Source organism: Dipteris shenzhenensis, chromosome 26 (assembly GCF_047967505.1).
Source record: "Dipteris shenzhenensis isolate YYH24624 ecotype China chromosome 26, Dip_SZ_1.0, whole genome shotgun sequence".
Taxonomy (NCBI): domain Eukaryota; kingdom Viridiplantae; phylum Streptophyta; class Polypodiopsida; order Gleicheniales; family Dipteridaceae; genus Dipteris; species Dipteris shenzhenensis.
Genome location: NC_141621.1, coordinates 12,585,180 through 12,610,789, shown reverse-complemented (window position 1 = coordinate 12,610,789; position 25,610 = coordinate 12,585,180). Strand labels below are relative to the sequence as shown.

The following is a 25,610-nucleotide window of genomic DNA, read 5'->3' as shown; positions in this document are numbered from 1 at the left end:
CTCAAAATTTTTCACTATCTGGGGTCTGTCCTCCAAGATTCTCTTCGTAGCATAAGCATATGTGACCTCTTGATCATCATTATCTTCACAAACTTCTTCCTCAGCAATATAAAATTCTTTTGGGTCTCCATAGGGTGTGGGGGGTCTTTAGAGCTAGCATGTTGATCCTCGAGCCTCTGGTTGTTCCTTTAAAACCCACCACCTTCCATTGCTCTTGAGAATTATCATCATGAGATTTAGTCGACTCACCTTTCAATGTGGGCGGGCGACGAATCCTGGTTGCACGTACAAATGCATGCAATGATTTCGATGGCATCCGTCCATCAGTTGCCTCCATCCTCTCTTGCATGTCCTCTTTTTGAACTATATTAGCTTCCATTGGCTTTGTTGTCAAGGAAGCAGATGTCACAGTGCCTGTTTAAGGGTTGTCCCCCAACTGTTGGGAGCTATTCTCAGTCTCATGTATGATCGACTCCTGCTTTGGAGAGTTCATCTTGTCTTGTTACCTTCCTTATCATTACCTGTAAGACTCGTGTGGTCCTCCATTGTAGGACAATTTCGTGTGTAATGGATTGTATGCCTACACAAGCAACATCATCCAAAAATGGGTCAAATCAGATTTTTTGAATGACCACCACATCCTCTGGAAGATGGATTGAAACATAATCCACTATATCTTGGCTATGATCCCACAAGATCCACGCTCTTCTAGCTCCGAAGACAACTTTTATCGAAGGTGAAACCATGGACCGAAACATAATCCGCTATAGCTTGGCTACGATCCCACAAGATCCACGCTCTTCTAGCTCTGAAGACAACTTTTGTCAAAGGCGAAACCACTAGAATCCTCCCGAGTGTGTTGGTGCCACGTCAAATGATTTACCAGTCCATGCAAGCATCCCAAGAAAATCCACCCATATTGGACACTCCTTAAATAAAAACTCATCCACATTAAAAGGACTCTAGGGAGTCTTGAGAACCACACTATAGAAGACAAATAAATGACCCCAAATATCACTTCTAATCTCTTTAAACACACATAGAAGGAGAAAGAACACTCTGCCCATAAACCATGCTGCACACCCTTCCATTGGTATTTTGCACTTAAAGGCCAAGAACTCCCACAACTCTCCGAACTTAGGAACCCTGCCTGTAAAAAAGGGTATACTCCCCCATTAGCTAACTTCTCCGCCTCTAGTCTGATAGCATCAAAATGAAGATAACAGGGGATTGTATGTTTGATGCCATTTCCTCTAAGGTGTCTTTTTGTTGGCTCTACTTCTCTTTTGGCCACATCTACATAAATAGTATCTCATGCAACCTCGTTTGAAAGCTTCGAGAACCCTGACTTGAGTTTCCACAAGACTATCTTAGTGTAGGAAGGGGGACTATCCTTGGAACTGTCTTCCCCTCTCCCCAAATCTCGTTCCCCCACAACTGATCCCCATTCATAAGGTTTTGCATGCTCCACCAAACTTTTTCACAGAGGTTGGTTGACAGCCTCCCAACCTCTTGCAATCCCGATGACATTTCTAGCGCCATACTAGAAGAGCTCTCACACCTCTGTCACTTCAGGCCATGACTCCCCACTCTCGGAGGGGGGATCTCACGCATGTAAGGAGATCACAAGGTACACAACCTTGAAGAATGCCCCTCACCACCTTAAAGGTCCCTCCCTTACTAGTCCCTAAGGTCACAATCTTGAACCAACAAACCCATTTTTAGCCTTAATGCATGCTTCAGGCAATGTTTTGCATTTTTGCTTGTAGTGATGATGGGTATTCCAAGGTAGCAATTTCAAGCATTTTTACATGCTTTTAACTAAGCGCTTTAGAATGATTAGTTGAAGTACAGTGAAATCATTGCCTCTGAAAGACCATCAACTCTTTGACTTGTGCCTTTAATCCTCCTAGGGACAGCTCATTTAGTATCATCGACGGTATAATCGATATATATTGGTCAAAATTTGCTATCGATTAAAGTACCAAATATAGCATCAGAGGATCCCAGTGACTCTTATATGGCTACCATCATCTTAGCAATTACAACAAAATTGCTTTCCTATAACTTTTGATAGTAAATGCATAAAAATACGTCAAATTTTGTAGTAAATCTGTAAAGTAATTTAGAATTCTTATAGAATGACAAAGTGTGGAATGGATAATCTTGAAGCCATATTGATGTAGTGAGGCAGGCTATTAGTGAAGTGCCTTCTCAGGATGAATCCCTACATGGAATTTCTTACTATTGTCCATAAAAAAGAGATTGAAAAAATAAATAAGCGTTTATTGAAGGCAATGTGGACATATTGCAATCTTAAGAATGACAACCTACCTTATCATGAAATCTATAGCAAATTCCTTCTAAAATTAGTGTTTGTTAAAGGCAATGTGGATCTTATCAAAGGCAATGTGGATCTTATCAGAAGGAAAACCGAGCTTATCTTCAAATCTATTTAAAAAGTTGGTGAGAAGAGGACCTTATGAGAGGATTTGGGTGATAATTAAAGATAAAACTCTTGGAGAGAACTCCCAAGTAGGGCTTCAATGCTCTTGTAGGACAAAATGTGGAATTTGAAATAATGCAACGTTTTTCTATGACAAAAATTTCCATATGTAACAATTAACTAGTTTAGCTCACCGAAGAACAACTTGAACATGGCCATGGCCTCACTCGAAAGCCAGTCGAGGAATTCTTTGATTTCAGCGTAGCTTTCCTGGATCATCTTTCCTGCCTTCGCGATTTGATGAAGCCACTCCTTGATTCCTGTCGCCAGATCTCGGAAAAATTCTACCCATCTCCTGGTTAATTTGGCCGCCTCCTCGCCCGCCAGCATCCATAACCCCATAGCCTCTGCATAATCCTCTTCGTTCTCGTAATCACCCTTCCTTGGCTCCATCCCCTCCACCTACAGATCAAGATAGATGCAAGACACACGCATTCACAAAGAATGAGAAAGCAATCGTCCGAACCTACTTCACTGGCATCAATGTGTGTTTTTCATGCAGTTTGCTCACTATGCTTTCCACGCGCGCTAGGCTGCCGTTAAGAATGGTCTTCTGTTCCTTGAATTCGGCTCGAAACCAGATCTTGAACTCCTTCGGACTCATCTTCTCCCGCGCCAGCGCTGCCCGGCATTTGAGGGCTTCCATTTCTTCGGTCTGTCGATGTAGGATCGGCTTTATAACCACAGCTCCAAAGTCGGCTCGCAACCAGCTCTTGAACTCCGTAGGACTCATCTTCTCCCGCGCCTGTACCCAGCATTTGAGGACTTCCATTTCTTCAGTCTGACGATGTAGGATCACCGTAATACCCACATGCAAGGCGCGGTTCCGAAAGACAGATGCGGTAATCACCATTAAAAAAGAAGGTAGACTACTAGACAGGAAGATAACTAGAGATTGCTTGATTGCTGGGATACACAGAGGTCCGAAAGACAGAGGGACAGAGTAAGTCGGAGCGTCGAGCATGTATTATTTATAGCTAAAGATGCACAATTTATTGAACCGACCTCCATTGCATCATTGGCCAACCTCCAATGCACCAATGGCAAGATGAGATTTCAAACATTATGGTATAGAAGATGCACAAAATTGGTGAAATGGTAGGAGTTTCCAATGGTAAGGGGGAAGGGCCCATGACATGATGTTCCCGCTAGAGAAAGAGCCTCAGAGTGATGAGGATGAGAGAGAATAAGACATTCATTTTGAGAGAAATACATAGGCTAAAAATGTAATGCATTCCATTTCCTTCATTTCATCATCAAAAGATACTTGAGAGACAAGAAGGATAAGCTACATGCCTAAAAATGTCGGTAAGGGAGTTGGGAACCACCAAATTCCACATCCCTTCATATCTCATGTATGAATGCATATTCCATAGCATACATTTATGGGTTATCATTAGCACACCCGGTGGAACAAATTCCTAGATCTGAACCCACCAAAATGATTTTTTTTTTTTGCATGAAGATGTAGAGAATTATATTAAATGAAAATAAGAGAAATACAATAAGAAATATTATAGAGTCGCCAAGAGTGCTTCATAGGCCACACAAATCTCATGCCATGTAGGACTATAGAAACACAACACGTCTAAGATCTCACATTTCACATCCCTACTGATAAAGTTTTCACTTATACCCCTCTGAAATGTTTCTAGGTTCAATCATATGGAAGTTAGTAGACCCTCTTCATGATGTAAACATCACATTAATCCAAGATCATGCTGAAACATAGAGTGAAGAGCCTAGTGCAATACTAAGGTTCAAACTACTCCTAGACATAGCTTACTTCCCAAAAGAAAGAAATTATTATGCAGTAAAGAAAAGCTAAGCTATGGTGCATGCCACCATTATGTGAGTGTGAATATAGAATGCTACCATTTTATGGCTACATGCTAGGGTTGGGAACCCATACATGATCATAAATAATTAAAAAATAGAACCATGATTGAATAATGAAACTTCCCACTAGCCATGAAGTTTCCCATAAAGTAATGAATTTTCCCACAATCAACTTATTTTCCATAATTAATGGAGGATTCCCATAATCAATGCAAAATTCTCAAATTTAATGAAATCCAACCAATTTCAAAATTCCCGAAATGCCATTTTTTCCCACTTTATCTAATATGGTCTTCTAATTTTATTTAAACTTGATACTTTAGAAATGTGCTCGCTGACCATGTACTAGTTGGCCTCTGACCTAGGCCCAACATCTCGCCTCGGCTACCATTGCTCGTGTCCTCATGGAGTAGTAGGTACTAGGAGTTGCTCGAAGGTCGATGCTTGTGGATTGAATCCTTGGGGTCGGCGATGCCTTCATTGACGAGACAATCATGGGTGGATGGGTGGTTGAGAAGGCTCGGCTTGATCTGTAGGGGGTTGTTGAGGAGGTGAATGTGCTGGTTCAAAATGGCACCCCCTTGGTGGCCAAGGATAGATATTGGAGATGTCTAGCAGGGGCCGATCGGGTTCAACCAACCAATCTAGGGACCAAGTTAAAAAACTGGGTCCTCAAATGGGAAGCCGATGCCAAGAGTTTCAAAATTGGTGCAATACTGCTGCACCTAGCTGACGTGTTCCTCTCACTTAATCCCCTGTTCCTTACAAAGGTCACAGATGTTATACTACATGCACCATGATTTAGTTACATGGCTATTGATTAGGTGCTCGAGCTCCCGTAAAGTTTGCCATAGTAGATGGGTAACTCGGCCATAGTAAGCTTGGGTAGCTGCCGAACTCGTGCGAGAATCAACTTGCACTCTGGGCTTTGAAGCCGCTTAGCATGCTCTTCCATAAAATTATTGAAGTCTCAGATGGCCTTGTCAGTTTAAAAATTTGTTGGACAGGCTCCAAAATGTCCTAGTGCATAGGGGGTGTAGTAAACACCTCGTCTCTTGCCAGTTGCCGATAAACCTTATAGTGGATAGGCATCTTCTCCCTATAGGAACATGCCTCAAAGTTTTCATTGCAGATACAACAATTGAAATACCCTCCGACAAAATGGGCTTAGCATCTAAAGTCTGCTCAGTCTGCACCTCCTTATCCAAGATTGCTGTCAAAACTCTAATCTGCACTGATGTATCTAAACTGTAGTCCATCTGTACTGCCTGCTCGGTATGTGTCTTCTAATTAGAATGTAGCATTAACAGTGTTTGGGTCGTGACCCTTTCTTGCTCCTTTGGTTGTTGTGAAGTACCATGCCCAAGAATGGTGGCATGAGGTGCCTACCTGCTCGCTCAAAATTGACTATTTGGCAGCCACCCGTTTGTCCACCGGCTCCATTGTAATCAGGTGGCCATCTGCGAGGTGGTTGTTGGGATGTTCTTTGTGCACCTAGAGGAGATGGATGAGATGCTAAAGTTGCTGGTACTTCTCTAGATGCCCTTGGAGCCGTGCATTCTCCTCCCATAGGGCTTGCTCATGTGCTGCTTCTTTCCTCCGGCGTGCATTTTCCTGTTCTAGCACCTCGACTCGGCTATGGTCCACCTACTACTACTTGCTTGTTGTGACCTATTGCTGTAGGTTTTACACGGCTCACTGCATGTTCACATTTTTGGTAGCAATGGATGCCACAATGCCCTGAGCCTTGTTTGTTAGGTCCTTCTGGCACTCGAGCTTGCACTGCAAGTGGTCATCATTAGTCTTTATCATGGTTGTTAAGACACTCGTGTCTTATGGTAAGACACTTAAGACACTTAAGACACGTGTCGTACCTTAAGACACGTTTAGACACGCTCTAAATTTTTTTTATAAAATTAAAAAAACCCTACGTTTTGGACAATGGAACCTTAGACTTTGCATTTTCGTTTCGCTGTACAAGCCGTCCGGTATCCGTACACTCTTTCGCCTCTCCCGCAGAACTGCTGACGATTTGCCATACAAACTTGACGTATCTCGTACAGACAGGACGTACACACCGTACGGACTCGACGTACTCACACGTACAGATTCGCCGTGCACCGTACGGATCTGCCGTACACTGTACGGATTTACCGTACGTTCATTTTTTGCACCTTCTGCAGCCTGCTGGTTTGGGTGACGACCATCAACGTTGGAGGCTGGGGCTCAGCCTGCCTTCAGGTTCACATTGTGCACACTGCATCGTTTGCTTCAGCCTTCTTTTATCTCGTTATATAGTGCTGGCTCCACTCTGCATCTTGCTTTCTCCTTTCCCAAAAAATTGGGGCAATTATGGGCTGATTCCTGAAATCCCTAAGAAAGTTGGCCCTCTTCTGGGTTTGTTTCATATAAGAGCCTGCTAGAATAACAGTAAATTTAAAGGGGGCAAAGTATGGGCTGAAAGCCCTAATTAATTTGGCCTCCTTAGGGCTGCATAGCACCTTATGCATTAGACTTGTCACTGCTTAATGCTTGAGCCTTGAAGCTTCTATTGCAGCTTGCTTCAAGCTTGGCATGTGCATTTCTCAACACAATTAGTCTATAGATTGCAGTTTACTTGCTTGTTCTACTTCTCCCAAAATTTATATTGAATTATGCTCGTGTGCATGCCAACATGACAGGTCGCAGGTCATAGCAGCAGAGAATTACAGCATAGCAACAGAGAATTACAGCATAGCAGGCTGCAGCAGAGATTTACCATGCCTAAACCTCCAAATCCACTTTGGGGGATCCATACCACTATGATTAACCCCGCTGTGGCAACGGGGTCAGGAAACAAAGAGTGGAAATGCAATTATTGTGGCGAGCCTTTTGTGAGCTCAGCGACACGTCTTATTCTCCATGTGTCTGGACTTGGTGGTAGGGGAATTGGTGGATGTACTTCTGTTCCTTTTGAGATTGCGCAGAAAGTTATCAGAGATCATCCAAAACTTTGTGGTGGACCTAGTACCATGCCTGCTGCCTTGCAAGATGAGGATTTGTTGGGCCTGAGTCTCACACTATCAACCTTGATGATGCTATGGATAGTGACTCTAGTGCTATTGGTTCCTCTCATGCAGAGAAGAGGGCCAGGAAAGAGGGCATTGCTTTTGCTACATCCTCACAACCATCCACCACTATGGCTACTTCGAAAAAGCACCAGGGGACTTTATCAGGTGCATTGTCCACACAGTCTTGGCAAAAAGAGCGGCAGCGTTTGGCAGATATTGAAATTGGGAGGACTGTGATTGAATGCAATTTTGCTTTCAATGTCCTACAAACACCACAGTGGAAGAGGATGATCAAGGCAGTGGCAGTTGTGGGAGCTACAGATACATGGACAGGTGTGACATATGGTGCGATGAGGACATCTGTGTTGGAGGAGGAGATAGGCAGAATTAACAAAGCTCTTGATCCTATCAAGGAGGGATAGAAGAAATTTGGTTGCAGCATTCTGTCTGATGGTTGGAGTGATGTTAGGAGGAGGGGCATCATTAATATATTGGTATCCTCATGCCTTGGTACGTACTTTTTGAAAGCTGTTGATACAGGTCGAGGAGGTGCTAGCACTACAGGTGAAGTCATTTTTCAGCATATCCGAGTAGCTATCATTGAGATAGGGCCTGAGAATGTGGTCCAAGTTGTTACAGACAATGCAAGTAATTGTGTGAGGATGGGAGAGCTTGTGGAGGCAGAGTTTCCTTCCATTGTATGGACTCCTTGTGCTTCACATTGCCTAGACCTTCTCATGGAGGACATCGGTCGGCTCCCTTGGATTGCTAGTGTGATGCAGACTGCTAGTACCATTGCAGCCTTCTTTAAGAAGAAGCCCAAGGCCTTGGCCATATTCAGGGAGCATAGCAACTTGGAAATTGTCCGGCCATCGAAGACACGCTTTGCATACATGCACATTGTTTTGGAGCGCCTTCTTGCAGTGCATGCAGCTCTTCGACAGACAGTGGTGTCTCGGATGTGGTTAGAGTGGCCTGACTCTACCAGGGCAGAGAGCATGACAGTACAGAGGATGTGCTTGGATCACTCACTTTGGACTGACATGGAGTCCATAGTGAAAGCTCTCCATCCTTTATTCGCTGTCTTGCGGGTGACTGATATGGAGGGAAGTACTCTTGGCTTGGTCCATCATTTCATGGAGCAGTTGCGTGTTTCGCTGAGTACATGTAACTCCCTTGCACCTGAGAGGTAAGGTTGGTCTATGTCCATTATATTAATAAGTAATGAATCATCACTTATCATAAATCCATTATCAGTGTTTATTATAATTTACAAATTATGTTGATATGTAGATTGGAAGAAATAAGGTCTCTAGTGGATACGAGATGGCAGTTCATGTGTAGGCCCATCCATGGGCTTGCAACACTTTTGCATCCACTGTTTAAGTCAGCTGATTTATTCAATAAGCCAGAGTTATTGGCGGATAGAGATGCCTACATAGGGAGGGTTTTTTCAGAGGATGAGCAATTGGAGCTGGACTTGGAGCTTTCTCAGTATCAGAATAGTGTGGGTGCTTCCTTCTCTAGACCCACGTCTAGAAGGAAAGAGATTTGTGTGAAGCCAATTGAGTGGTGGGAGACATATGGCTACTCCACTCCTCGAGTGCGGAAGTTGGCTCTCCGGATTTTATCTCAGGTGAGAGCTGAGAGTCTGAGACATATATCTTTGAAGTTTGGCATTTGCTATTCCTGGTTAGGTAAACTGTAAATGTAGATGATGAGTGATCTTGATTCTCACTCCTTTAATCTCGATTTGTAAATGCCAATCGGGATTCGGGATTTGGAACCAAATGGCAAAAGGAATGTGCAGCAGGAGCATGCGAGAGGAACTGGAGCTCCTACTCTTTGATCCATACGAAAATAAGGAACAAGTTAAGCACAAGGCAACTCGAGCGCTTAGTATACTGCCGTGCAAACTTGAGGCTTATAAGAAAGCTTAAAAACTTGGCAGGTCCAATGCAGGTAACATTGGTAGCTACTAGCTTGAGTCTATTGTAACATGTTCACAGTTCTATCATCTATGATTTCGATTCTAAATATATTTCGCTTCTAAATGTTGTTGCAGGTGGATCCTACAAGCATTGACATAACCGAGTTGCCTACTTATGCTAGAGTTGAAGCTGATGAGGAGGAGATATATGCACAGCTACATAGAGAGCTAGAGACCATAGATAGACGAGTCACTCGTTCACGTCGTAGATCAGCATCATCAGCCATTGCTATTCCAGCACAGAAGGACACATCAGAGGGCAGGGGCAGAGGCAGAGGCAGAGTCAGAGGCAGGAGTGGTGGAAGAGGAGCACGAGGTCGTGGTTGTGCCATCCGACGTGGCCATGGGAGAGCCGTGGCTATGGCCAGTACCTCGTCAGATACACCTATGCGGTCTGCCTTGGACGAGGAGGAGGGGGAGGATGAGGAGGAGGAGGAGGAGGATGAGGTGCCCGAGGAGCCACAGTATGATAGTGAGGGTAACACTATCACTGATGGTGACTTTGGATCCAGCAGTGGCAGTGACAGTGACCTAGCAGATTCAGAGTCCAGACTAGGATGAGTCTTGAGAGACTTGACTCTTGACTCAGATTCAGACTAGGATGAGTCTTGAGATTCAAAAGTTTTCCATTCAGTTATATGTATGAGGATTCAGATTTCATTCAAATTTCATGTGGCATTGGCCGAGTTATTTATGACATATGTTTAAACTTTATTGAAGACTATGATGATTGACTCTTAACTACATTGTACTTCTAAAATGTTAAAACTTAAAACTAGCAGCTAGTCATGCAGCATGCTACATTGCTACCAAGTTGTACTTATACATACTTATATTTTTAAATTTAATATTTATTTAATATTATTATAACTGGAAAACGTGTCTTACGTGTCTTATCTTTAAGACACTTTAGACACTCGTGTCTAAAGCGTGTCTAATGTGTCGTGTCTTAACGTGTCTTACAACTATGGTCTTTATTATACATATTGTAGCTAAGCGTGAGCATCAACCAGGTTATTCATAAACCACTCGTTGGCTTTCCAATTGCTCTATTAGGGACTTACATTCTGCAGCCATGCCACTTTCAGCCCTGTGCAGATTGGCTGTCTATTCCTTTTGAAAAATCCGGTCACCTCCTCCCGGACTGACCTGTAAAAACAAATTATGCTCCAGCACCTGTGGGGGAATCCAATGGGTGGCCAGATAATTCAAGCATTGCGATGCATGGACCATGTTCTCTCTTAGCATCTTCCACTGACTTTTTGTAACATTGAGATCCCGATTCTCATCTTTAGTTAGTAGTGGGTCAAGAGGAAAGGGCTCTACGAGTCTAAGGATTTGTAGGGGAGCAAGAAGTGGAGACAAGATGAGAGGACCGAGTGTTGAGCCAACTCCTTATTGCTTGGCTCTTGCATGGGCTCAGTCGCTTTTGGTGGTTCCTGATCCATTGTGTCCTCGCCGTCCTTTTCCTTTGTGTTACGGGTATCCTGCTGGCTGGGTCCCTTCCAATTGTTCATGCTCCTTGGGGGTGCCCCGCCCGCTATTCCCATCCTCATTAGCTTTCTCCAAGGTGTCCTTGTCATCATTCCTTTTTGGCTTCTCATCTCCCTGCTGTCCACCCATCTGGCTATCTGGCTTCTCCTTGCCAGATCCTTGCTCCTATTGGTATTCACCATTTTCCTACTGTTGATCTTCTCCCTTTCCCTATTTTGGTTCCTCTCCTTTGTCCTGCTTGGATTTGCCTCGTTTCTATTCCTTGTCCCGTTGCTCACCCTGCTCTTGCTATTTCCCCTTACCCTACTCGGCTTCACTCTGTTTCTATTCATCTTGCCCACCCACTCCCAAAGTTCCTTCCATTCCTACTAGTAGTGCACCTGGCCAAGGCACTCTTCCAAATATGAGTCTATGGTGTAGCATACATAAGCGGGGTCCAAGCTTGCAATGGGTTTGCCCCTTGTTGTTGATACCTTGGAGCTAGTTCTCAAAAGCCTTTTCAAAAATTAAGAACACCTCTACTGCCGTAATGACTCAGGCTACATACTGGTAGGACACATACCCAACACTCTTCTTGATCCCGATGAACCCATAAAAAAGTCGACATGTCATCTTTAGGCCTTTATCTCTCAATTTGTTGATGAGGTAGCACTGTGAAGACGAGTAATTGCCCACCTCAAAGAACATATCATAGCATTTAGCATTTGCCATCTTCTTATCACGCTTCATTCGAAATGCCCTCTGTAGGAGCTTTGAAGTAATCCTGACATGCATGTCGTTTAATGACTAGACTATGATTGTTCTTGCCATATGAGTCCATGATCTCCTTGAAGCTAGCTTCTCATTATAGACATCCTTCTACGGCAGTTGAGCAAACTTGAGAATGCGATTTGCCGCCAATAGAATACCAATGATAACATAAATAGAGAAATCTTCAATGGGGTGTGGAGGAGAAACACGAGTTGCCCTTTTGCTTTAGATGGTTCTGATCTGCCATCACAACAAAGATGATAAGGCTAGAAATAGAGAGATAAGGTTGTGAAGAAAGCTATGGGTGAGTGATAGATTGGCTTGATGAGGACAAGAATCTCAAAGGGATGGACGGAGGTGAAAGAAAAAAAATACAGACTATTTGGGAGGTAGCTGTTGAGAGGAGGATGATGATAATGATTGCATATACTGAATTTGAAATTTGTATTGGTTTTGATCACTGGAGCTTCTGATCAATTATAGTCATTTCAAATCTACAACTGTAGTGCCCATTAAATAAGTTGTTGCATGGATCTCCCTTACTTTAGCATAATGTATCAGCATTAAACCAAGACGTTTAGCTCAATGTTCTCTGTAGCATAGTGATCGCAGCAAAACAGAGTTGCCAGAATTAACTGTTGTCGTGCTCACTTACGAAAAAACAAAATTCAAAGTGCCAGGAGATATATGTAACTAGTGAAGACAATCTACTAGTGGCACCAGAACATGATTGTGGCAGCAGAGCCTGAGCGTCGCCATGCTTAGTTTGACGAAAGCAAAAGCGAATCATTCATCGCCATGCTTAGCTCCAGGAAAATAAAATGCAATAGAATCTCCGACATGTTCAGTTGAAGGACAACGTGATTCAGAGATTACGGAAAGAGGCATGCACGGTTATGTCGTATACTCACTCTTGCGTGGAGGGGACCCAACAACTGATGAACTTCCCTTCTCAACACCGAGCTCGTTGACAATATTTGGATGCACAGGCATCACTGGCAACGCACCAACAAGAGGACATACTCTGGCAAGACCTGCAACAATTCGACCAATAAGCGACACAGTGGAAAATCCGGATCAAATCATTACAAACAGAAGTTTGACATGGAGAAAGGAAGGAAGAAAGTAAGCAAAGTCTCATTCAAAAGTCGTAATGGACCTCTCTCAAATGCTCCAATGTTTGTTTCCATTTGGTCACTAGAAGCCGCCATGAGAAGAACAGATGAATAAAAACAAATCACGAGTGTGCCTACAGAGAACAACATCTAGAATTTATAGCACAGGTGATGGAATCTTATCTAGCAAACCTCTCACAGAGTTCATGCTACCACAAAGAGTGTCATTAATCGTCCACTGGCAAACCTTGTCAATAAGGAACAATTCCTTCAACAATGCTGTTACTCAATTAATGCGCAAGATTATAGTCAATCATTCATCATTTCTGCAATTGTGCGTGCAACACTGAAGCCTCCATAGAACAAAGCTCCTAATATACTACACCTTTGTATACAACTATTGTTTTTTGCTACAGCAACGAAAGCAACGGAATGGTCTTAATACACAATATTACCTGCAAGGGTGCCGCCTTTGTAAATCTCCAAAACGAACATAATTCCAACCCAGTACATCCGATATCTTGGAATAGCGATCTGTCTTTGCATGGCAAAGATGCTGAATTCAATGCGAATCCTACATTAACAACGCATGGCACATGGTGGAATCAGAATGCAATAAAATACGGAACAAAATCCAAAAAGTACGGATATATACTTTGATGATGCCATGGCAAAATATTTGAAATGTGATAACACTCTCGAGCACATTTGCCTTGCAGAGTTTGTGAGTGAAAACTCCATCACCCATAACAAAACCAAAGAAAAGAGGAATCCAAAAGTGATAAGATTCAACGACAGCCATGCCAAGGACCCAAAAAACTATTATAGGGAGCTGTACATCCTATACCTACCATATATATTCACCGAGCCCATGCTATCTTCCACCACTTGCACATGGCACGATATGTACATGCAACAAGAAAAAGTCATTGACACAAACAAAAAAAAATTCCACAAACTAATTCCGAAAATCTCCTCAAACTCCACCAGCACATCGAATACATTTACTTCAACAACCACACCATCATTGGGACAAAAGGTGCACGTTTATGACATCGGCATGGAAGTTCCATACCCTAATGCAGAAGTGGAGAAGCCTCGATTTCAAGCACTTCAATAATGGGTGCAAAAATAACAAGATCAATTCCAAGCTGAGAAGCAAGCATAAGATCCAACCCCTGACTTGGCCCCACCAAGTATTGACACTATACTTGAGCCTCTATTCCAACAACAAGATCCACAACATAATGTACGGCCACGCCAACTTGAAGGTGATGCACTCTCTAGCATTCTAGGTTGCCCTGTGTCCATTCCCATTGGAATCCTCTTATGAAATTGTCCCAATCTATGGGAGAGTTTCAAATGATGGATTGAATTAGCAAATCCCCCTTCACTTATGGAAGACATAGAAGATATCCCTGTGCGGATGGGAGAAAGAGATGACATATGCAACATCATTGTGCCTTTGATCCATAAAGCATATGATGAAGTCCATGCCATTGTGGATGGTGGAGTAGGTGTGAATGTACTATCCAAGTATCTCTATGATGAATGGGGTCTCCCACCAATGCAAAAGCCTAATTTCAACATACGCCTTGTAGATATTCATGTGCAAAGCCCTTGGGAATAGTGAATGGAGAATCCACAAAAGTAGCAAGAGTCTGCTTTACTCTTCAGTTCACAATCTTGGATCTCCCCAAGAAATCTTATCAAATTCTGCTTGGACATCCTTGGTTGTGTGAAGCATTAATCCTTCATGATTGGGGAATGGATAGATTTTCAATACAAAATTGCGACACAGCAGTAAAAGCCAATGTGGGGGTAGGAGCAGTAAAACCCATTGTGTCTAGACCATTGGATGAAATTTCTTCAACAACAATGTCAAGAAAATCAGCCCTCCCACAACAACATGCCTTAGTAGGAGATACACAAAGCAATGTCAACAATTGGATCCGAGAATTGGAGACCATTGACAATTGCCATACACTAGATCCTCAAGAACTGATTAACAATACTATGCCACCCATTGACCACCCATGTATGGCTAGTTCAACACATCAGAGGATGATCTTCGTGAAGTCACAGAATACTTCATACACCAGTGGTAGTGTCCCCATAGTAATGCCAAGACCACTAAGAGAATCTGAAGTGCAAGAAACCGATAACATTGGAGAGACTCCAATCTATGAGGGATCGGCCAAAACTCGCACTATAAACCTCGCCCTTTAAGGGGAGGAAGAGAAATTGGTATTCATTGGGAAACAACTCACACAAGAACAAGAAACAATGGTAAAAGCACTCCTTATGGAATATTGAGACTGCCTATAATGGTTATACAACAAAATGAAGGGAATTTCACCAGAAGTAGCAGTAAACACGATACCTATTAGGGAAGGTGCCCACCCTAAGGTATGTTGACTTTATAGAACAAATCCAAAATATGGCACCATGGTCTATGATGAACTGGAAAAACTCTTAGATGCAAGATTCATCTATGAGATAGAGCACACTGATTGGGTTTCACTCATCATCATCGTGCCTAAACGCAACAAGAAGCTAAGGATATATGTCAACTTAAAGAATGTGAATGCCGCCACAATCAAGGATCACTACCCTCTACCCTTAATAGAAACAATGTTGGAAAAGGTGGTTGGATCATAGATCTACAGCTTCTTGGATGGCTTTAGTGGCTATAACCAAGTGCAAATTGCTCCTACCGACCAATCCAAAACAACATTTGCTACAAACAGGGGCAAATTTGCCTATAGAGTCATGACATTCGGCCTTTGTAATGCCCCGCCCACATTCCAAAGAGTCACGTTCATCGCTTTCAAGTCATTTTTAAATAAGCTCCTATAGGTGTTCATGGATGATTTGTGCATCATGCCACTCGAACAATAAAGACCTCTTAAAATGTCTTGAAGCAATACTCATCAAATGCAAGGATTAGGGCATCTCCTTAAATCCAACAAAATACCAGTTCATGGTCACCCACGTAGTTGTTTTGGGACACATCATTTCTCAACATGGGATTGCAACTAACATGGACAAAATATAAATAATCATGGAATTGCCTCCTCCTACAAATTCGAAAGGTGTACAGGTCTTTATCGGACATGCTGGCTACTATAGAAGATTTATCTTGCGGTATGCCATGATAGCCAGACCACTTTACAAATTGTTGGTGGAATTCTTATGGATAGAAGCGTGTGACTTAGCCTTTGATATTTTAACGTGGAGCTTAATGACAGCACCCATCCTTATATCTCCCAACTGGGATATTGATTTTCATGTTCATACTGATGGCTCCAAGTATGCAATTGGGAGTGTGCTTTGCCAACCTGGTGGACATAAGAAATACTATTCTCTTTTCCAGTCGACAACTCAATGGCAGAGATCACCTATACCACCATAGAAAGAGAAGGAAAAGGGATTGTTAGAAGGATGAGCGAAGAGCAAATGGAGAAATTCAATAAGTTTTGTATCCTCAATAGCAAGGAGATGCAGAAGTGGATTGAGAGATATATGAAGCAGCCAAAGCAGAAAGAATAATGCAAGGACAAGATTCAAAGTAATGTACAGCCGATCGCAACCATATCCACGGGATCTCGCCCTTCTCCCCACTCATTGGCTACAACTGGCTCTACGTAAAGCCGAACGCGATGGAGCAGTTTCTGCATGCAACTCCTACATGCATGTTTTATATGCAAGTTCTACATGCGACTCCTACATGCATGTTCTACATGCAAAGACATGGTAATAAACAGTCCACATCATCCCAATGTAAAAAAGAATATAATCCTTTGTGCAAGGTTTTAGTGTTTCTTCTGAAACTTTTCCTTCTAAAATTTGTATTTGTAGCAAGCAAACAAATTGTCCCCAAAGAAGACAATGACGAACTTAACTCTTACTGTGAGCATAGTGAGGTAGAAAACTTACACCCACCACCTCACAACATCTCTTGCAATTCAAAAGCTTTAATTCCATCCAAGGGAAACTTTGTACGGGGGGGAAATTCTCTAGTGGAGTTAAGCATAACCCAACTATTGGAGTGTGTGCTAGATAGCCTCGTACTTCAAGGCAAGTTGCTTGTTAAGACGTCACATATAAGGTGCAAAATCCCAAGTATCCAACATACTTTAACGATGACTCTAACTGACAAATTTTGTTCCCACACTGTCACATTGCTCATTCCCTCAATGTACATTCATTAATTTGTCCACATTCTTCAAGTGGACAAATTCTATCGTATTGAGGGAGCAAGCGTAGTGCCAAAAGGAACAAATGAAGGTGGAACTTCAAGATTCTCCTTTCTTGTTGATGCAACCACATGCATCATAAGAGGGGAATCTTTCAAAGGAAGCCTTTGCTACCTTTGCATGCACGTTCCTTGGGCTTTTGAATACATAAATTTCAAGGATGGTGTTGTTGCTAATGCCATGGTGACAGTCGTAGTTGTGATCATCAAAGCAACACACAATGAAGGTATGACCAATCAAATCATTGGTGCAAATGATCCTAGAGACAAGGACAGAGAAACAGTGAGTTGATTTGCATGTTCTTACAATTCTTTTCTTTTGGGATAATCCAATGTTCGTTCATCGATTTAAAGATGTCCTTGATCTTGTGTTTTGTCAATGAGAGGAAGCCCACTCACACTTAACTAAATCAAGAGTTCAATGAGCAAGGAGTGGTTATGTACATATTAAAAAATATATCCTTCCTTAAAGCCAAAGGAACAATATGCGTCTTCGACTTTACGATCTTAGTAGAGGTGCCCGATGGACCAGTGAAGGATGATTTGAAGGTTGCATTCAAAACTCAAGTTGCACGCCTCAGCTATGGAACAAAGGTAGCTACAAAATGGCTTTCCCCGATTTCCTTTTGTGCTTCTGGACCATTCTACTTTGACAATACAATATTTGTGCACATTGCGGGTGTTTGGTGTGTTGCAATTCACCAACATAAATGATGACTTTGTGGAGCATGAGTGTGAATTATATGGAGGACTTCGCGTGAGCTGAGACCCCATTCGGCCATATTTCTTCACTTGCAAGAGCCCACAAAACATTTTGCATGTTCCTTTACATCATTGCAGATATCTTGTAGTGTGGAGGGGAGCATGTGTCAGTTCATATTAGAGGCCCATATGTCAACATCGTATTGGGCCTTGATATCTCCTTCCTTAAGGGTGTTGTAGTTGCTCTCTATGTTTTAGCAAGAATATTCATGTCTCAGGAGGATTAGTATTGATGTATTGAAAATTTCTTGTTGAGCTTGTTAGTGGTGGTAAGGAGAGTGCCAAGTAGACAACTTACTGTGAACAGATGTGTTGAGTGTTCAAGATTGCATTTCCAACACCTCTTATTCTTTTGCTAGGCGGGCATTGGCTTCCCATGCTTTGGTTTAGAGCAGCTTTAACTGCTTCTGTGGTCTCTTTGTCCATTTCTATAATGTATGATGTGCAATATGCTGCTGCTCCATGGGGGTTCAAGACAAACTGCACATCATTCTGTATTTGCACCCCACAGCCTTGACATTTTTGAATTGAAATTGTCTTTTGGTTGTATCTTTAGAAATAGCGTCAGTTGCGGGATGGTGCTCCTCAATGTCAAGATATAATCTGAGTGGGTTAATCATGAAGCTTGCTCTTAAGAATGATTTGTAGTCAAGAGATAATGTTTCCTCTTCAAGCAATAGTGAATTTACATGCCTCATATTTTGAGGGTGTTTCTTTGTGCCAACTATATCATCGAATGGTGAGAGTACTTGTGTTTGTTATGGTGGTGGCCTGGGAAACCCAAAGCGGCACTTGTTCCTCCTCTTGAAACATGGCTTTTGATGCTTATGTGTTTGGATGTCTTTTTCTTGGAGAGGAAATTTGGAAAGTTCTATTGTAATGTATTTGTCCACAAAACTTTCGACGCATGTGGTTGTAGATACTCCTAAAGAAGGTGCGTTTTCCACCCAGAGGAGTCCATGATCATGCTAGCTGCCTCTATTTTGAAATTATGTAACAAAGAAGAAGTCAACAACTTATCCAAGAATGGTGTTGTCCTTTCTTAACAAATTCTTAAAAGCTTGAAATTTGTGCACATAATATTGCACAGTGGTGGGTCCAAGTGTACAAGGTTGCATGCTTTGACGTTTGAATTGGTATTTTGTGTTGCCTCTTCCTATTTGTTCAATTGCTGAAGACAGTCCATTAGTGGCTCCTACGATTTTTCTGTTGCGGAAACAGTGACGAAGAAACATGGTGGACCTAATTGCCTTAGCATTGCGAAGAGATTTTGCTTGAGTACTTGTTTGTAGTTGGCAAAAGTTTGAAGATGTGAGACGTCTCAAAATCCTATGTTTGATTGCGAGAGCTTCTCAATGTTTGTGTCCAACAAAGCATCCTTCACCTATAGTTTTCTGTCTCTTGTCTGAGCTTTTCTCATTCTAACCCAAGATGATGAAAGGACTTGTTGGACCAGAATCTTCATTGTTTTGAAGAATAGATTGTCTATGCATAGTGCAAAGCATTGGTTCATGTTTGTTAATTCACACTATGTAATGTCTTGGTACAATGTACATTCTGGAAGGTTATAATTTCTTTTGTTGCCAAAAAATAGTTTTGGATATGCTAGCTCTTCACAATATTTGTCTTTGAATATACTTAAAGCGGAGAAGCCTTCAGAAGGGGCAACGGCAATTACTTGATCTTTGAAGTCGACTTGTTGGCTTGTTTATAATCCATGGACTAATGCATCAGTTTCCACTTCTTCTTCCAGTTGCTGTGCACAATTTTATCATTGTTTTGTTCAATTTTTTTATTTTTCTTGCATGAGATGTACGTGTTGCTCCCAAGCTAATTTGTTTATGTTTACTTTGTACTCTTTGTATAGTGGACTTCCCAATAACTCTTTTAGTGCAAGAATGGTTAGACTTGGTCGCACTGTACCACTCATGTACTTATGCTTGTATGAGAGTTTGCACTTAATAGTGAGGCATACCGTATCATTTTCATTTAAGAATCTGCAGAGGACATGTTGAACTTTGTCAACATCTTCACAAACATTGACAACGCTACCATGCAATCCTAATTGCTCCCTAATTGTCCCTGGTAGTTTAGTTCTCGAATTTGTGCAAACAGTATCCTAATCGAGATTAGCCTTTCTTTGATGTCATTCAACTTACTTATCATGGGACTTGCGTTTGCCATTTTTGTATTCTTTGTAGAAAGCATCAGTAATTGGACCTTTTTAACGTATTTGAAGCACAATGAGCACAAATACTTATCAGTTGAATGAATGAGGGATGTTTTTATATCGTTAGACTCAAGAAATAATAGCATGCTGGTTGTTGGCCTTCTCATATTAGATAGAAATTAAAGATGCACAACATATGCATCGAATGCTTGGAGTTTCCAAAACTCTTTTTAAGCATTGATCTTCGAAAGACGTTCTATGTCTTTTTCTTTTGTGACTTTGGATTGTCTGATTGCATTGTGTGTCTTCATTTTCCATTGTGTGTTTTTGCATGTATAGTTCTGTTGCATGATTAGAAAGTGGCAGCACTAATCTTCTCATTTTGTATATGTTATTTAAAATTCCTTTCATTGTGTGCCTACTATGCAAAAGGCTATCACAAAACAATTTTGCCACGTCTTTCATGGGCGATCTTGGATTGGCAAAAACGAGCCCTTACAATAGTTCTTCATATTCTTCTGTCCATGCATTGTATGTTCGTTTTGTATGTAACCGTATCAGTGGACATATTGAACATATTTGGGATAATTCATGTAAGAACAATGTATGAGCGTCAACTGTTCTAGCTTTGCCTATGATAGTTTTGTTTGAAAACTTTACTCCATCATAGCATATCAAATCAAATGATGTTCCAAAGAGTCCATGATAACGTTGCCATGTATCAACAATTAGGGCATGTGAATTAGAGGACATACACACCAACTTTTCACTTCTTCAATTTGCAAGAACGATTCATTGTATCTGCTTGTCAACATATGCCATCAGGATCTGTTATTTGCATAGTTAAGATTAATATTTTCAAATATTGCACCTACTAATTGATTATATTGTAGAGTAGGAAACAATTGAACAAGGCACACAAGAACATTTGTATTCATTGGATATTTTGAAAGAAAAGGTAAACTCTTGGCTAAGTTTTTGGATTGAAGATGACCTTCTAATTTCATGATGCATTTTACTGAAGCAGTTGAATGTCAAAGGCAAAGAAAATCTTTTATTGTTTTTTTTTTGGAGGAAAGACAAACCACATTGCTAATTCTAAAGACAATCTTAAGGAGAAGATGCATATGCAATTACAAAGCCGGAGCTATTGACAGTGAAGCTTCCATTGGGCTTGGTGGTTTTCATTTTGTTGCGGGCCATAATCAAGTCCTCGTCGTATAGTTGAAGGAAGGAGATACCACGGCCCAATATGATGTCGACATATGGGCCTCTGACACATGCTCCCCCCCACACTGCAAGATATTTCTAGTGATGCAAGGAACATGCAAAATGTTTTGTAGGCTCTTGCAAGTGAAGCAATATGGCCAAACAGGGTCTCGGCTCATGACGCAGAGTCCACAATATTTGCACTCATGCTCCACCAGGTTGGCATTTATGTTGGTGAAGTGCAACACACCAAACACCTGCAATGTGCAAAAATATTGTATTGTCAAAGTAGAATGGTCTAGGAGCACAAAAGGAAATTGGGAAATGAATTTTTTTAGCTACCTTTGTTCCATATCCTAGGCGTGCAATAGGACTTTTGAAACCAACCTTCAAATCATCCTTCACTAGTCTATCGGGAACCTCTACTAAGATCGTAAAGTTGAAGATGCAAATTATTCCTTTGGCTTGAAGGAAGGATATATTTTTCAGTTCGTACATAACCACTCCTTGCTCATTGAACTCTTTTATTAGTTGAGTGTGAGTGTGCTTCCTCTCATTCACAAAAGACAACTACAAAAGACAAGATCAAGGACATCTCAAAATCGATGAACGAAAATTGGATAAGCTTACACCCTACTTACTCAAATTGGATTTTTCTTCCAAGTCAAAGTGATCAAATATTTATAAAAAAATAAATCTATTTGATGCCTCATACTCTCTTTTCTTACCCCTACTCCCTTGAAGTAAATTTGATCTAGCCCATGAAAGCTTGCAAAATTTCTCAATACAAACATACGACCCATGATACTTGAAACAAAGTTAAACAAACAATTGCTAAGCTAATGTGTTGTGACACAATTACTCACATATCTAATGCATTTGTGCTAGATCATCACTTGCATTCATATACTCAATTAGCCTATTGATGTAGACAAAGGATCATCTATAGCCCACAAACAAGGTGGAACCACAGTGACACATATACTCCCTTTATAGCACCTGTATAGCCTATTGATAGTTATAGCACCTTTATACCCTATTAATGGAGACAAAGGAGTGCCTATAGCCAAAAAACAAGGTAGACCAACTCATAACAAAGACAGATTCTCTATAGTTTCTTTATACTCCATATTGACAAGAAGATGCTCTTATATAGAACCACCTGACATTGTTATTTAGCAAAAAGCATCGCTTTCTCTAAATCCCAAACTATATATTCTTCTATTTATATCTGATCTTCTCTCTAAATCCAAAACTATACAAGGATTTCTCTAAAGACAAGACTATACATTCTTATATCTATATCTAATCTTTTCTCACTTTATCTTATCATCCTTTAAATACTTTAATCCTCTTTCTCTTCTACTTCTCTCTCTTTTTCATAATCTATCATTTTTTCAACTTTCAACCACACTCTTATTTTATTCTCTTGCCTCATACTTTCCATTTTACAATGCTTTCATATAATACTTTTCTTAAGTATTATAGATCTACTCTTTCAGTAAATTTTGCATTTCATTCTCTTTAGTATAATTTCAACTCTCAATGTCTTTCATGTGCTCAAGGTTATGAAATTTTTACTTCAATTTTCTAACATATAATCTTCCCTCAAGGTTGACATATAATATTATTTCATAGTTATGTGGATGTTCATCCTAAAGAACCAATCTACTTAACTGTTCTTGGAAACTTTTGAATTCAAGGTTATGAATTTTGAACTTGAATTTTCTAACATATAATCTTCCCTCAAGGAAAACTTTTGACACATAATATTTTGTGGATGTTGATCCTAAAGAACCAATCTACTTAACTATTCTTGGAAACTTTTGACTAACTTATCTTTGCAAAGTGATACATTTTATACATCATTTGTTAAGGCCAAGAAAAATATCATTTTACCTTGTATCTTGGTTTTGAATTGAACAAATCTAAGTTCACCTTATATCTTTCATCTTAATTCAAAAATAATTATTACAACTTGTAACCCTCGCAACGGTCAAATTTTGGAGGAGGGCATCAAGAGCCTAGTGCTAGATCATTCTTTGTGTAGAGCTTTCCAAAAGGACTTTTTTCCACTCAATATCCAAAATCATTAAATCTGGTCCGAACGATTTCCACTCACTTAGTGTGCCTCCCAGATAAGCCTACTCCACTCTTCAGAGTACCCAATCCTAATTGGAACCTTTGATGCTTCTCTCCCTGCCCTGTCATCACCTCCGACACTTCTGGTGCTTCCATCAACAAAAAATGACACAGTATTTGATTTTGAAGCCCAAATTATGTATAGCGCTATTCTTAAATCTTTGTGATGCAACTATAAACTGATTATTTGATGTTGAAATAATAATGCTCAGTCAACACTAGCTATGAAAAGAATAGTTTCCAAATAATTGAAACTATAACCATGGATCGTCGACCAAAGCAATGCTGTCATAATACTACATAAAATTGAAACACATGCATCTAGTGATTAAGATAGTACATGTCAATGAAGACTCCACTAATCATCTCATTGAGAAAAATCTCATTTCAAGTAATCTTTCAAGCTTCATTCAATACTATACATTAGATTAAAACTTAAAAAATATTGAGCATCATTAACTTCTTTCGATTTTGAAGAGAAAATATGATATAACTATGTAGATTTATGTTGAACTATTCAAATCCTTGTTGCTTTAAACCTTATCTTGTGACAAAAAAATAGAACCTATCTCTTGTGAACTTAGAAAATTTTCTTCTACAAATTTATCATCCATACAAAAAATATGGAACTTATCAATCACATCTAAATCTATCACCCTCAAAACAAATATTTGGCCATTTTGAAGCATGACATTCACTTTCTCATAAATTGTATTATATATTTGGGATGGGTTTTGTTCCCTAGATAGTCCATTGAGTGAGACAATTGAACCTAGAAGTGCAATTTACTTGTTTTGACAAAAATGAACTCAAATATGCATTAGATAGCAATTCAGCATGGCTAATATTGAAGAAAAGTTAAATAAATCCAATAGGTACAAACCAAATTAACTTCAAATTTCAAATAGCATGATCTGTATAAAAGGATTTCTTTTGACTTCAAAGACTTATTGCCACTAAACATAAGGTCTCCTCTAGCTATCAATGTATGACTTTCCTTCAACTTCTAAAATATTTATCAATGAAAAATGATCCCTTAAGTATTAAAATTTTACAACCTAAGGAAATCCTCCCACCTCTACTACATCAATAAGTTGCATAATTCCTCCATAATTCACCCGTACATCAAAACATCTTGAATTTTGCATTCTTAGGTAGAATCTTAGTTACATACATGTATGTTTGTACACTTAACTAAAACATATAGTAAGGCATCGAGTGATTTTTGATAGTAATACCCATGAAACTTATCAAGAAACGAAAGAAAAAATTAAGTGTAGAAGAATTGGTATATAAATCAGTATGAATCCATTGGTATAGGCATAAGTGCTTGCAGTGAAATACTCAAAAAATTTGCATTGATATCTCCATTGGGCACTGATGCAAAGTACATAGAAAATTAGTGTCAGTATATATCCATTGGGCATTGATGTTATAGAATGTAAGATATTTTTGTGGGGAAAAATGGGGATTTGGAACCCCCTTCTAGCCCACCATAAGTAGGAATAGGGATTTGGTACCCCCATTCTACCCCACCCTTAGTTAACATAAAATAGATCAGATCTATATAACAAACCCTTGAAGAGGCATGGATACATATTGTAAAATATATTCCAAAAATTCTCTTGAAGGGGCATGAACATATAATGCTCCAAGACATGAGTACAAAAATTCCCTCAAGGGGGCATGAATGTATAAGCCTTCAAAATCAATTACAAGAAATCCCAAAAAGGGTATACAAACTCATAATGTATACCACAAAAAAGAGAGATCACTAGCTCCAATCTAGAGCCCTCATCAATATCCTCAATCTAGATCACTCTTAAATCCACCAATGAGTCACAGGTCTAATCCCCTTAGATACCTTACCGCTCAAGATCCTTATCCTCTCTAGAGCTACCACTTGGGTTTGGCTACATTCAACTTAAATGGAAAAGTTTATTAAGTATATTAGCCTTATACTTGAAGTCAACTACATCCCAATTGAGGTAAAATCCCTCAATATCAAGCTTATCAAGGAGAGCCTAAATATTGTGTACATAATGTTATGGATAAAATTGTCTAAGGAAAAAGGCATTAATATGTGTGTGTGTTTGTATATGTGGCAATAGTATAATAAAATATGGTGTGCATAGGGCCCAGGGTTGAGGTGGCAGGGCATGACCATGTGCCACCCTTCCACGTAAGAGGACCCATAAGGTGTGTTGTACATAATCCATGATAGTAATATTATAAAATGTAAGGTGGCATGGCTCCTCCATGTGCCACCCCTCCACCTAGGTTGCATTTAGTGAGATATGGCTCAAAGTCCATGGGAGAAGTAAA

The 25,610-nt window shown here is 40.4% G+C and overlaps 2 protein-coding genes across 2 annotated transcripts; one reads left to right on the top strand and one right to left on the bottom strand.

The window, feature by feature from the left end:
• Positions 1–2,626: 2,626 nt before the first annotated feature.
• On the bottom strand, positions 2,627–3,470 carry LOC147884686 (uncharacterized). The gene is made up of 2 exons (XM_087397200.1): positions 3,018–3,470; positions 2,627–2,908 (listed from the first exon to the last, which is right to left on the bottom strand). The coding sequence occupies exons 1-2, from the start codon at positions 3,468–3,470 to the stop codon at positions 2,627–2,629; spliced, it is 735 nt and encodes a 244-aa protein (XP_087253326.1).
• Positions 3,471–8,005: 4,535 nt separating this feature from the next.
• On the top strand, positions 8,006–9,946 carry LOC147884685 (uncharacterized). Its single transcript, XM_087397199.1, has 4 exons — positions 8,006–8,584; positions 8,689–9,031; positions 9,196–9,357; positions 9,461–9,946. The coding sequence occupies exons 1-4, from the start codon at positions 8,058–8,060 to the stop codon at positions 9,944–9,946; spliced, it is 1,518 nt and encodes a 505-aa protein (XP_087253325.1). The 5' UTR covers positions 8,006–8,057.
• Positions 9,947–25,610: the final 15,664 nt, after the last annotated feature.

Bases quoted from the DNA above. Each gene is read 5' to 3' on its own strand.
- LOC147884686 (XM_087397200.1), bottom strand. From the start codon at position 3,470: ATGCTCGACGCTCCGACTTACTCTGTCCCTCTGTCTTTCGGACCTCTG. The intron at 2,909-3,017 runs GTGAGCAAACTG...CTTGATCTGTAG, and splicing joins TAGCGCGCGTGGAAAGCATA to GTGGAGGGGATGGAGCCAAG.
- LOC147884685 (XM_087397199.1), top strand. From the start codon at position 8,058: ATGGGAGAGCTTGTGGAGGCAGAGTTTCCTTCCATTGTATGGACTCCT. The intron at 9,032-9,195 runs GTGAGAGCTGAG...AAATGGCAAAAG, and splicing joins CTCTCCGGATTTTATCTCAG to GAATGTGCAGCAGGAGCATG. The intron at 9,358-9,460 runs GTAACATTGGTA...ATGTTGTTGCAG, and splicing joins ACTTGGCAGGTCCAATGCAG to GTGGATCCTACAAGCATTGA.